The sequence below is a fragment of the Aquila chrysaetos genome, chromosome 19, assembly GCF_900496995.4.
Source record: "Aquila chrysaetos chrysaetos chromosome 19, bAquChr1.4, whole genome shotgun sequence".
In the NCBI taxonomy this organism is placed as follows: domain Eukaryota; kingdom Metazoa; phylum Chordata; class Aves; order Accipitriformes; family Accipitridae; genus Aquila; species Aquila chrysaetos.
In genome coordinates, this window is record NC_044022.1 from 24013745 (window position 1) to 24028093 (window position 14349).

General features: G+C 38.1%; 1 protein-coding gene across 4 annotated transcripts in view; it reads left to right on the forward strand.

Annotated features, from left to right (window-relative positions):
* RSF1 (remodeling and spacing factor 1) overlaps positions 1 to 14349 on the forward strand; it is a 65996-nt gene that overhangs the window by 38625 nt on the left and 13022 nt on the right. For all 4 annotated transcript variants that reach the window (XM_030042866.2, XM_030042867.1, XM_041118536.1 and 1 more), the window contains 6 exons: positions 1227 to 1331; positions 2964 to 3043; positions 7993 to 8047; positions 9364 to 9473; positions 12461 to 12528; positions 13602 to 13809. In XM_030042866.2, coding sequence (XP_029898726.1) covers positions 1227 to 1331; positions 2964 to 3043; positions 7993 to 8047; positions 9364 to 9473; positions 12461 to 12528; positions 13602 to 13809 — 626 coding nt within the window. The remainder of the gene's footprint in view (positions 1 to 1226; positions 1332 to 2963; positions 3044 to 7992; positions 8048 to 9363; positions 9474 to 12460; positions 12529 to 13601; positions 13810 to 14349) is intronic.

A 14349-nucleotide genomic window follows, 5' to 3' on the forward strand; every position in this document is an offset into this window, starting at 1 on the left:
GGAAAGCTTCTGTTGGCTGTTGTGTCGGATTTGGTGGGTTGGCTTTGGTGGTATCTGAAGGCATATCATCCTTTGGGGTGGCTGTACATAGGAGAATATTCTCTGGGTTTTAGGTGGTAAACTCATGACAGTAGATGAGTTTACCTTTAATAAGGAGGGAAGGAAGTTATTTCTTCTGTTTACCACCTCTGAAGTGTCTTCTTTTATGAGGTATAACACAACTTAGTCCACTGAGAATTAATCTGGGTGAGGCTTTGAGGTTGTGCCTGCAATCTCAATGAATACAGAGGAGAGAACATTAAACATTTGTTTAAAAACACCCCAGCAGTGTAATGTATGCTTTCCAGTGTCTTGTGATATGGTCACAGCTACATAGTCATCCTCGTTGGATATAGCTGTACATCACCCTGAGGACTGGGGACAGCAAAATCCCATACAGAAAGAGCACAGCGAGCTTTCACTATTTCTAATGTTTATGGTTCTCGTTCATCAGTGGTAGATATCATCATGAATTCCTCTATTTATCTGGGAAATCATAATGCGCAGTCCTGCTATGAATCCACAAAATAAGCATACTCCCAGGTGTGTGACAGATATCCTAGTATAGCTGAGACAGTTCGACCTTTGGGATGTTAGAGATAAATATTGCAGTAGATACTCGCACAGCTTTGTTCCTGCTTTGTTCCTCAGTTGTGATGGAAAGGGATATCTCAAGTTTTACCCAGCTAAGTGAACTCTAATAGTTGCCTAGTTCTGTATGCCCCTAAAAGTCTGTGAGGCTTTGTCTCTGCTGACCGGGACATAAAATCATCCTGACTGAGGAAATGGCTAGGTTTCCTCGTGTGGACGTGAGTGCACAGGGAAAACAGCTCACAGTGCATCTTGTCCAGATGGAGTTTTTCACTTAGTCTAGGTTCTGGAAAGCATTACCAGATTCCACACTATGGGCACACAGTCTGTGTAGTCCAGTAGTACTAAGTGCCTGAGAACATATAATAAGAGGAAATATGGTGTTAAAATGGAAAACTGTGATACATAAACTTCCCCATAAAAACCATCCCTGGCCCTGGAAACATCTAGTGATAAATGATACAGGATTTTTATTTGCTTTTGGCACAGTCTGTAGTATTTATAAAGCGCTTCTGTGTTGGCTGGGGGAATAGTTCTGGAGCTTGTTACAGGTTGTGAATGCCAAAAGATACTCATGATTCATTTTGTTTCCACAGATTTTGTTGTGTGACTCTTGTGACAGTGGATACCACACAGCCTGCCTTCGCCCTCCTTTGATGATAATCCCTGACGGAGAGTGGTTCTGCCCACCCTGCCAGCATGTATGGTTCCTATTTGACTTCACTGTTCTCCTTTTTAGCTTTGCTTGCGGTTGTGGAGATTTGCTGGGAGTTTAACAAGTTCTTTCTTTTATCTTTTCTCTGTTAAAAAATAGGCTGTGGTGAATGGTAGGGATGCTGATCCTCCCTCTTGTCCATTGGTAAAGCGGAGTTTTGCGAAATGGTTTTCCTCTCCCTTTCTTTTTTCTGCTAGTGATGAATGACTGTGTGTTGCTGACATGTAGATAGGAATCTCCAACCACACTGGTCTTCTCCCATCTTTGGTTAAATTACCTCAAGATTAACATAGTATTAAAAATATAATCTCTTAATTTTTCTCAAAAGAAACATCATGTTATCATCCTGGAGGGGGAAGCAGTAGGCAGCAAGGGATGGATTGGTGGCCAAAGCAAGCAGCTGTTTCTGAAGTGGTGTTCCTTCTTCAGAGACATTTGCTCAGAAGCTAGTTAGAGAAAGATGCTATTTCTAATGAGTCTCGTGGCATAGTTTGCCTCTGCTGGGAAAGCCAGAGTTGTCCTTATCAAGTAATAGACAAGTTTGAACACTTTTTTGAAGATTAGAAGCTGCTTCTGCCAAAAAAAAAAAAAGAAATCAGTGCATGCGTCCAGTTTCATTTAATGTACATCTAAAATAGCAAGATTTGCAGGCATGGTACTTGGGAGGATAAGCCAGAGAGTGTGTAATGCTGTTCTTGTTATATTAATGGGGAATCATTTATGCACATTTTCAGGACAATCTGCCTGATCCCAAACGCCTTCCTTGCTTTTAGGAAAATTCTTTGCCAGAAGGGCTGTTGCTCTGCAAAAAGATAGCCATTGGTTTTTAGTTGTCTTCTGAGGACTATTTTTAAGTAGTGATGATCTTGAATATGTATGAATGTTTTCTTTACAGGATTTGGAATTGCAGCTTGTAGTTACAGCATCTGCTTGCTCTGTTGGTGTTTAGTAATTTTCAATATGAAAAATGACAGATTTGTAATAGTGTGAAGACTGTTCTTGGAAATAGTACGATGAGGGCATTAACAGGGAATAAGGCACAATTTGTCCATAAAAAGTCATTTTTACATATGGCTTCTTGAGTATTAAGTGGTGTTCTAAGATATGGAACATTTGGTAAGAAAATAATCCTAAAGTGTATTTCTACTTTTTACTGCGGTGTCCACAGAATCACGTGTTCTCCAAAGATTAAGATAAGGGACAAACACGTATCACTGTGTGTACACACTCAGCTTTGTGTATGTATATTATGTACGTCTATGAAATCCTCAGGTTTCTCTGAGGCAAGGTTGTAAATACCATCAGAAATGTGGTACTAATTTAGAAGTCTGTTTATTCTAAACAACTTTAATACTTGCTTTAGGCATATGGCTTCCTACAGTAAATGCCAGTTACTGGGAGGATGCATCTCTTCAGCAGTTCATGGTGAAGCACATGTGTTTTAGGAAGACAGTCTTTATTGTAAAGCCTTGTTCACTGAAGAGGAGCCTCCAGTGTAGCAATGCAGTCGCCCTTCTTCTAGATAAATACAGAAATAGTGAATGAAGTGTCTGAACATTAGCTCAACATGAAAATAGTTGGTTATGAAAGAAACTAATATTGTGTTTCATTCCCTTAGAAATTACTCTGTGAGAAATTAGAAGAACAATTACAAGATCTGGATGTTGTCTTAAAAAAGAAGGAGCGTGCAGAACGCAGGTACTACTGTTTGGTTGCGTTCACAGCAAGCTGCTATGCAGAGGAGTAGTAATAACTGAACAAGCATTAAAATAACTGGGGACTGGGGAGGAGAGTAGCAACGAGACTGGGAATTGGTAAGACCAGTTTTGACTTCCCACTGATTATTGGTGGCACAGTGCTGGGAGAGCTTGCAAGAAGGGAGAAAAAGTCCAATAATTGGAAAAGATAAGCAAATACATTTGTATTAAACTTTGGTTAAGGTGCCTGAACACAAATTTGGCTTTCCTATACCGGTAGTTAAATGGTTTTCAGTGCTGGTTCAGCTGCATGTGTTAGTAATACTGTCAGCCGTGTGTAGAGTTCCTGCTGTAAGCAGGGTTAAGTCCTGACTTTGTTACAAAAGCCATACAGATTAATGTGGTTTTTGAGGCCTGTTGCTTTAGATTCTGTTAGACCTTGCCGAATTTTCAAGATTATGCAATTGCTATAGTGCAGTGGGTCAGCTAAATTATAACTTGGAATGAAATTTTGTGCACACTGCTGCCATTACTGAAGGCTAAATGCAAACCAATTTACTGCATTTATGAACAACATCCTTAATATTTGGAACATCCTATCTGCAGTTTTCAGACCTGAAAATGAGGGACATGAAACACAGTCTGCATAATTTATACCTTTTAGGACATATATTGAGTACTTTGCAAAATTTAATAACATCTGTATGCATTATTAAACAAAACTTTGCATGAATTGTATCTTAAAAGGCAAATTTCACCAGAAGGTGAGACCCTTTTAAAGAAACTAATTGAGCAGGCCTATATTTGTAGCAGGTACTGTAATACCACATGGCATGTAGTAATTTGGTGCTGGGAAGAGTAGAGCACAATCCGTGTCTGTTTTCAGCTTCCTTCAAATCTCCTGTTTGGTACTGCTGTTGCAGCAGCAGCAATGATAGTGACAGATCAGGTACCTACTGTTCCTAACATCGCTACTTCTGCTCAGAGTGGACCTAGATCACACTGTGGTAAAATTATCCATGGTTTGCCAATTCTAGTGAATTTGTAGCTTTGGGAATGAAACTATTAGCTATTTTTATGAGTGAGCTCAGCTTACACACAGCCTCCATCTGTGCAGGAGCATGGGACACAAAGGAACTGTGTCTGCTGCTCTGCTTTATGGTGGGAAGACTCATTACTAGCGAACAATATTTTTGGACCTACTTTGGTAAATATTCTGCTGGCAAACATTACATGGAACGCAAGCTTTTTCCAGTTTGTCTTGCTTTCTTGAAATCACTAGTGTTGCATAAAAATACGATCTTTTAGTAGTTATAGGAGAGCATACAATTGATGTCATAACAGTTTTCAGTGTCTGAAACAGATGTTTAACAACCATTTTGCAATCTGATCCTCATACCAAATGAACCTAATGTTTTCTATTGTATGTCTTAAGACCAATTTTTTTTTTTATTATTTCTTTTTTGTTTTTTTTAAGTCTCTTAAAAAAAGAAGTGAGCCTGGGTTATAAAAGATTTCATGGTACAATAGTTGAATATTGAAGTCTTTCAGCTTAATGGTGGTATATTTTAGCAAATTGTAAGGTAAAAAGGCTGAAGAATTATAACCCTAGAAGAAATTACAGTTCTTATTACAGCTCAATGTGAAAGTTAAAGCAGGTTGGTTGTTTGGGGCACAGGAATATTTTAATGTAATGTTTCTGTAAAATCACAGTATGTGTTGTCAGTCTTTTTGGCAAAGAGAAGAACAGCAACTGTCTCATCATGGGCACACACACTTAATAGATTCTTTGAACCAGTGTTATTATCGTGCTTTTTGAACTAGTGGTACTGTTGTGCTCTTTTAATTATTCTCTAGCTTTCAGGAATCTGATTGAAATTGATTCAGCTGCTCAGCTGTATTCTTACCCATCCCCAAAGTGTTATGTCACAGATTTATTTATTTAATTTTTTTAAATGAAAACTTTAGGTTTCACATTGACTTACAAATACATAGATCAAAGTCATGCCTTTTTTTTTTTTGTGTTCATGAATTCAAGGTGCTACTGCAACATCCTGGCTGAATTTCAGGTTTCTTGCATACACGCTAACTTCTATAATCATGTCCTACCACCAGCTAGAGGGAGTGGACATTAAAGCTTTTATGGATGCCTCTTAGTTTATGTGAGAGACTCTCAGAGTTCTTGATAGAATATCCCTCTAGCAGCTACTTGTCTACTTCTCCCAGGCCATATCAGATGGAGTACTTCCTTTCACGCACACTTTCACGACTTCCCTGTAGCAACTTTTGCAGCTGCTTACATGAGAGAAAATGTTTTCTGGATTTGTCTAGGAAGAGTTTACAACCGGTCACAGCTTATCTGCACCTACTGTTAGAGACCTGTTGGTTCAAATATTTAAACCATTGGTTAAAGTGTCGAGCTTCTGTGTGCTACATCCTAATAAAGAGTGCATTTGATACTTTATTTTGCATTTCATTTGGAGATGTTTACCTCAGCAGGATTGGCTTGTTTCATTTGCTAGTTTCTTAAGCAGTGTGTACTCAAGCCAGGGAGAAGAAAAGCAGATCTCAAAAGCCTCAGTGATCATGTTTAAAAACAGCTGAATTTTTCTCATCTCTCTTGTCTCTTGATGTTTTGCATGACAAGAAATGAGAAGTGGAGGAAACTATCAAAGGCACTTGCTGAATACTAAAATGTTTACATTTCTAGCTCTTTTTTCATTTTAGCAGTTGTATTCCTTGCCTTAAGGTGCTCTTTTAGTTCATATTCAGGAGCATAGTGATTTTGCATCGTGTATGACAAAATTCTTCCTCATCCAACTAATCTTGTGGTGCTCAGATGGATGAAGATTTCTTTTCATCTATCAGTTTGGAGAACTGACATTAGGAGACAAACCCAATTACTTTTATACACAGGCAGAAATTTCAATTTAGATACAATGATACCGAGTTGTCAAAGTTCATGGTCTCTTTGGCTGTAAAACAACCTAAAATTCATTTTTACGCTTTGTCAGTATTACTTTAGGAATTGTGCTTGTTCATGTTATTTAAGAAAATAACATTATGCTAGATTCTTTAGTAAAGAGTTCTCCAGGAGGTTATTTGTGTAAAACTGTATAGTGCAGAAGGCTAGTCAGAAGAGTTTTAAAATTTACTTAGATTCTTTAGAAAATAATGAAAGTATTGGAAACAAATTTTTACACATAGATGCCTCTATTTGCAAAAAATAATGCACATGAAGTAAACTTATCTAAAATTAATATGCATCTTGGGCGTTTGTGTACAGGTCTAGATGACTTGTGTACATGACGCATCCTGTTGCAACTCAAGTGTAATGGGATATGTGCTCATACAACCACTCACTGTAACTTCAGAAGTCTGATTCTGGTTGATTGAGACTCTTTAGCTCAGAAGCCCAGAAGAGGTTAGCCTTGGTTTTTGCATGATTTCATTTCACCTGTAATGATGTTTCACTGGATCCTGGAAGTTAGAGGTTTGCTGGCAAATGTCTAGTTCATACCTTGCACCCCTGAAGGATCGTTCTTCAGAGTGTGTGGTCTAAAATACTGTTGTTCAAAATAGTTTTAAAATCTGTAGAGATGTGGCTTGCTTTTAAAGCCCTTGAAGAGCCCAATAAATGCCACCAACTTTCTTTGATATCTTCATTTGTTTAAATTATCCCTTGTTTTCCTAGAAGAAGGCTAGTAGGGACCTATGGTGATGGTAGTTTGGTTACCCGGCCCAGTCTGTTGTAGTACCTGGCTATTCTTCCTGACAGACTGCTTTTTTGAAAGCTCAATTCAGTACCCTGAAGGTCAGCACCCAGTGCTGTTTGCAAGGTGCTAGGATATCCAAGACATCTCTAGTTGGGACTGACAGATATGACAAGACCTATGGGACACTTGTGTCCTTCAGGAGCCACAAGTAAAGGCCAGGAGCCAGAGTTGTGCCCAGGGCAATTCAGGTGATACAGGATGCTAGTGTTGAGGCAAGATAAGTCTAAACTGAATTTTACTTACTTTGATTTAATCCTGTAACATACTGTGGACAAGGTGGACAGCCTACTTCTCCTTACAAGAGTCTTTCCTGTATTTGAGTACTATTCTCTCTCCCATCTTTGGTCTAGTGTTCTCCAGACCAATCTGTACTGTTTTTTCAGTCTTTCTCAGCAAGGCATGTCTGCTGCCCTCCAATAACGCCTACTGGATGGCTCTGAACTCTTCAGCTGGATCACATCTTTCTTGAAGTATGTGTGGTGCCCAGATGGCACCAAGTACTCCAGCTCGGTGTGAACAGGGCTGGCTACTGTGGCAGGCTTCCTTCAGTTGTCCTGTAGGCTGTTCTCCTGTTCACACGTCCATCTGTCATCAGAGTTGTTTCCACAGCAGCTTTGATGATCTTTTTTCAGGCTGTTCTCCTCTGGCGAAGAATTGCTACGTAGGCAGTTATTTGTTCCCTGGTGTTTCTAGAGTTGTTTGTTCCTGCTGGGGTCTAAAATCTGGCAGTTGTCCATTTTGGAGTGCATGCCGTCTTTACATAATTTTTCCAGTTCAGTGTGATTTTGAATTCTCATTTTATCTTTCAGCGCCTCCAAAGTTGGTGGTAGTTATGGATGTGACAGCGTAATCTTGATCACAACATTATTATTTTTCAGTTGTTTTTTAATTGCTTTTTACACCCCAATTCAATCATTTCTGTGGTGCTCGCAATCATCAAGTACTGCTGTTTGTCAGAACTCTTTGGAAAGCTCTTAAATTATGCATGCAGGAAAATGTAATCATATGAGATTTAACACATAATTCCAACTAAAATAACTGTTTTCAGTTAGAACATCCTCTTGGGATGCTTCTGCCTAGCGATAGTAAGAGCTTCAAATGGTGCTAATTACAGCATTATTTTTGATATCTGCAGTCTTTCTGTAAGCTTATTTTCATTTTTTCTCTCCTAAAGAAAAGAGCGATTGGTGTATGTGGGTATCAGTATTGAGAACATCATTCCACCTCAGGTAAGTTACTGTGTCTATGTTTTTGTATTGTTTTATTTTCCAAACTTCTCAGGGAAGAAGTTTCTCAGTGGTGTGTTAGAAGTGCTAGCAGCATCTTGGAAAGAAAAGTCAATCTATATGGAGGTCAGAAGTAATTCTAGACCTTTTGTTTTAGGCTGAGATTGAATTTAGCAGGAAACCAAGGGAGCTTTATTGTGTTTATTAGAGCCAGCTGGTGCCACAGAGAGTCCTCTCTCAGTGAAGGATCGCAGAATCACATCCCTACCCATTACAGTTGAGTTTTGAGTAGAGTGCTCTACCATTCTGTAGTTTATAAAGGTGGGATTCAGTTTATTTAACTCTGGTGTCTGCTGTATAGTTGTCTAGGTCTGAGCTAATTGTCATAGCTTTCCTCTGGAACTGATCGAAACAAATGTTTCTGGCTTATGATTCAGAGGGAATATGTAGTATCTATTAGAAGGATGACATTTGCCTCTGACAAATGTATATTGAAGTCACATGTGGTTAAAAACTATAAACATGTAGTGTTTTATTAACAGATGCTTTTATATGGTTTCCCTTTACAGAAGAGGAAAAATGTTTTTATTCATATGGAGAACAGCCTCTTCTCACTTCTTAAATATATTTTAAAATTATTCTTTTGAAGTCTTAGCCAAATGCCTTCGTCTGAAAATATATAATCTGTTCCTTGCATGAGAGTTTAAAATGAAACTTTTGTTTGTTTTAAGCATAGACTTTCCACTCTGACTGACTGTGATAAAGCCAACTTTCTCCTCCTGTCTCTGGATAACAGAAAAATGATAACAGATTTTACAAACTTGCAAAAGAGTCTCTGGCTGGGAGCAAATATTTGAAAAATTCAGCCTGGGGGCAGATTTTTTTTTTTTTTTTTAAATTAGTAACTTGGAAATAATATCATCAAATTAACCTGCGTAGTACTCTATTGAAACTGCACCATGTAGAGGTGTCCCTATGCTCCGTATGTAGAGATGCTAGCAACAATTTGTTCAGCTGCTGCATTTACTAGTCCTGGGAGTATCACCTGTATCAGTGTTGTAGTATAAACACAATGATACAATAGCCTGAACCCTTAAACTCTGTATTTGTGAAATTATGTAGCCAGTAAGGGCAATATGTGCAAGTGTTCACATGAACTCTGCTGTAACAAGTCATTATATTAGAAGCCAAAATGTGTTGTGTTGGGTATATGAGCTTTCTAGGTCGTATGAATATCTGTATCATACGAGTTCAGTCATAATGAGTGTGGAGGGAGGGGGGAGATAAAGCTTTCTGACACTTCTGCCTTATGTGAACAGGAGCCAGAAATACCTGAAGGTCAGGAAGAAAAGAAGAAAGATTCCAAAAAGCCAAAATCAAAGCTGCTTGAAAGGAGGTCTACCAGAACCCGAAAGTGCATAAGCTACAGGTCAGCAGCTTGTTTAAATAGCTTGTAAAATAAAGAAAAGTCATACTGTTGTTTTCTTTCTCAAGCAACCCACTACTTCTCATGCACACTTCTACATTTAAAAGAGAGGCCCAACTAAAATGTCTTTTTTCTTTTCTCTGAATACTGGTTATGCTTGATAGTTGTAAAACCATGCAAGGTGGTATAGTGAAGGGATGATGCATAAAAAAAATAAAATATATATGGTACTTTATTCAGAAATACTGGAGAAGGTTTTGGTGTTACTGCAGTTTCTGGGGTAGGTTAAAGCAGGCGAATCATACCTCTCCTTTCTGTTGGAAGGGAGACTTATGCTTGCATCTAAAGGCCTTAAATTCCTCTCTCTCTTCCCCCCTCCCCTCTTACGGCTTCTTTGCGTGAAAGGGGCATGAAACTTTGAATGCAATTATGAGAGAGTACATCTAAAAATGGTCTGTAACTCTTTAGAGAAATTGTGATAAAAATGCAATTAGTAAATAAAAGTTCCAAGATATTTAGACTCTGCATTCTGAAAGTAGAACAGGTCACTAACGTTTCCAAAATTCAGCATGATCTTAATATTATCTTTTGTTCTCAGTGTATTACCAAGGTGTTTTATAAACTATTTTCTAAATAATACCTTGAGATGCTCCATATCCTCTTCAGCTCACCAGGCAAGTATGCTGCCTTTTGGGATTAGAGAAGAATGTGGTGGCCTGAGAGCTTGTGGTTTTTTGTCGCAGCTGCATTAGGAATATTTTTAAAAAAAAAAAAAAAAGTTTTACCTTTCCTGTACTTGCTCTGTGTAGACCTTTATCATCAAAAATTAGAACATTACAACTTTCAAAACCTTTCAACAATAATTATGATTAAACTCGTAGTCATTCTGGTTTTGCTGTTGAGGAGAGGCATGGCGTTTGTGTACGCTGAGTTTTCCAGCCTGTTCAGAAAACTCAGTCTGACCTTGCTTCGCTGTTGATTTTCGGTAACTTTTTAAATTAACAGCAGAAGCCACACTAATGAAAATGCCACTGCTGCTTTGGGAAATTAAGTATTTCTGTAAGGAACATTATGCCACAGGCAAGATTATATAGATTTGCTATTATGTGCATGATGGGTCAGGCAGCATTTGACCAGGAGAAAAAAAACCTTGCCTGTAGGGTATCTGGCATGACTTCAGCAGGACATATGTTGTGCAAAGACAATTAATTTTTATTGGAAATAATGTTTCATATAATGTTGTTCTGGAAAAAATCAATCTTCTGGTACAAAATGATAGAGTCTTTCTAACAGACTCCATCATACACATAACTTTGAGCTGGTGAAAATATTACACGTGTCAGTGTGTCACTTCAAACGTATATGTCTGCAGTAAAGTCCCGCTAGTGTCACTGAGAATTGTGTATGCTTTCCTTCAGCAGCAGAAAATAAATGCTAAACCTCTTATTCCGCTTACAGACAAATCTGTATTGTTTAGCATTCTGGTTCTGTAAAGATATGTAATCCCTTCATATCACCCGAGTCATCTGTGGAGTCCTCTCGTGAGCAGGTTAGCAAAAATCAGCATTATAAATAAAGCAGCAGCAGAAGAAATTATGTTCCATTACACCTAATGGACGAGCAGCTGTCAGCTCATGTTTGAGCTCAGGTTATTTGGTAGCAGTAATTTGAAAGCGTTAAGTGATTTCTTACATTTTAAAGAGCTTTTTTTTTTTTTAGCGGTGTGGATGGAAAATGGTGTTTGAGTAATGTGGAACTAATCGATGGAATAATTTCAGTGTTACTTCCTTGCTGTCTAAAGCTGCCTTGAACGTGACATGCAGTTGTTCTTAGGGAATATAAGAGACCGGAAATCCATCACCTTATTTTTAAAGGAGAAAGTGTTTTATGCTTACTGTTGGAATACAGAGTAATTTTAGATCTATTCTTTTCTTGTTCTGCGGGAGGTTACTATGGAGGACCAAGCAAAATATAACTGTAATCTTTCTTTTGTGACTGAGAAACTGAATCTTTAATGGAAGTATTGTCCAATTGTTAGTTGTATCAAAAAAATACAAAAAAAATATTTTTTTTTTTAAATGAGAAGAAGAAAAACTTGCATCTAAATAAAATGTCTTTCCTGTATAGGTAATAAAATTTGTACTTTTGCATGTTATATCTCAAGGCATCTATTTGGTGATACAGGTAACAATCCTTTTTTTACGAGATTTGAATTCATGACTGAAGAAACAAACTGAAGTCATCTGTGTAAAAGGACTGGATCCTTTACCTCCATTTGCTGTTCCCTTTAAATGAGTTACTCAGCACGCAGAGATTTATGCAGTTTTATAAAACCTGCTGCAGGACAAATGTACTCAAATATTTTGCTTTTGTTTGTCCTATCTAGTTATGTAACATTACATTATAGCTTATTTGTATATCATTACAAAGAACTGTGTACAGTATGCTTTATCTGTTCAGCTTAGGATGTTGCAGATCCATAAAGTATAATTAGCATGAGCTTTAACAGGAGAAAGAAGCTATCTGAAATAAGTTTTCAAGGAAAATTTAGACAGGATGAATAATTTTACTTTGAATTTAATAGGTGCTTGTCAGAAAGTCTGTTTGCAGATTGGTGGTGTGTATGTCATCTAATAAAAGGTGTGGAAAAAATGACTAATACTTTGTGTGAAACTTTCAAATTACGTATTGTTAAATTCAGTGGTATGTCATGTAAAATGGAAGTGGTTTTCTGTTCACATAAATCAATAGTAAGGCAGCCAGGCAATGATAAATAATCTGCTAGCAAGTAGAAATAAGAAACACACCTTTTAAAAAATGGCTATTTTATCATCGATCTGGCCCATTATCTTTGCTAATTTATTATATATCCAGCCTGTTGTCTGTGCCGTGTGATTTCTTAGAGCGGTTTTAGATTTTGAGGTATGTTTTCATAATAAAATTTAATTAGGGTTCACTTCAAAGTGGTAAATGAAAGCTGTTACTTTTAGGTTTGATGAATTTGATGAGGCAATTGATGAGGCAATTGAAGATGACATCAAGGAGGCTGATGGAGGAGGTATGTTTCTGATGTTATTTGTTTTTCATTGCAATGTTGATAAGAAGATTGAGACCAAATTTATTTTGATATGAGAAGCAACAAATATAATCCTCTCCCTTGAACTTTGTAGTTTACAGTTTTTACTGCTGTATTTTTGGAATCAAATGAAATAATTTCCCTTGGGAATGGCCATCCCAGGCTGCCAAAAGATGCCAAAAAGTATTTGATAATTAATTTTCTGAGTTTTGGATTTGAGATTGGAATGGTAGCTAGCGCTGTTGACATTTGACCCCTGTAAAAATTGGGGTCATAAAGTGGTCCACAGTTGGACCCCCTAAGGACTGGGTCTACAAAGTTGTCTTAAAAATATTAGTCCAGATCTATAAGCACTTCTCAGGTGAACGTGAATAAAGTGAAATTATGTTCTTCGTTGCCTGTTAAGGCAACATAGGGGACCAAAAGAGAGATCTTTAACAGTATCTGAGAGATGTAGATGGATTTGTACTTCTGCATCACCTTAATTTGTTTGGAGAAAACTGCCGTGAAATATTATCCCTCAGTTGTTTGGCTAGTGGCATCTCTGTAAAGACACCAGTTTTCAGAAGGTTGGTGGATGTATACAGACAATCTGAAAATCCATCCGATGTCTGTGGGCGTGTAACACAAGACCCATATAATAAACATAACTAAGTGTCAACAGTAAAACCAGCTTTTCAGAAACTCCACTCCCTGGCCAAACAAAAACTTAAACACTTCATCTCCCAAGGAGGATATTCAGCATTATGAAGAAAATGTATTTTCTGGTATCTGCCCTACTCAGAAGGCACTAGTATTGGCAATAATGTAGGTTTGGGTTGAGTATCAGAATGCCAACACTTACCCACTGTCTTCTGCATGGACCTCAGTATTTCCAAGGGACCACAGCTGGGGCTGTGTGTGTCAGGAGCAAGACTCCAGCCAGAGTCTTGCATGACAAAAATATTCTGCTTTGCAGAAAATAAACTGAAGCTAGAGGCATGGAAGAAAGATATGTATAAAGTTAAACAAAAAATAAACTTGCTCTTTTTTACCATTTTTATCACTGAATTCAGGCATTGGCAGGGGCAAAGACATGTCTAATATCACAGGTCACCGTGGAAAAGACATTTCCACAATCCTAGAGGAAGAAAGGAAAGAAAACAAACGACCACAAAGGGCTGCTGCAGCACGGCGCAAGAAACGACGGCGACTAAATGACTTGGATAGTGACAGTAATCTGGATGAAGAAGAGAGTGAGGATGAATTCAAGATCAGTGATGGGTAGGTCTGCAATTTAACTTCCACCACAAGTCGCAGACTGCTACAGGCTTCTGTGACTCTGCAGTGCCCCTGAAACGATCATTAGGAGCATGCGCCCAGTGCTGGAACAGCACTGCATGGTGCCAGCAAAAGTCCTCCTGGCCTAGGGGAACGTCATTGTACTGGAAAAACTGCACTCCGGATCCATGCGCTGAAATCATCCAATCTTTATTTTAATCAAAACATGTTCTGGAAATGTTACTGGTGTGTTTGAGGCTACACTGTGGGGTTCTGTAAACGGTTATGTTAGTGAAGGAGCCAGACGGGCTCAGTTTTCTGGCTGATGTGACTGTCTAGCAGAAATCCTTAACAAAGATGTAGCTAAAATGAGGCTGGTTGTTTCCTTTTGAAAATATGTCCTATTTTGTGGGATTTTTATTGGGCCTGAGTGTCATTTAGAAATTGGAAAAGTAAAATGTCCCTATTTAGAGCATACAGAACTTGACATGCAGGTTCTGAAGTCAATTCTGGATTTCTGCTCTCTAGGAGACAGAGTTTTGA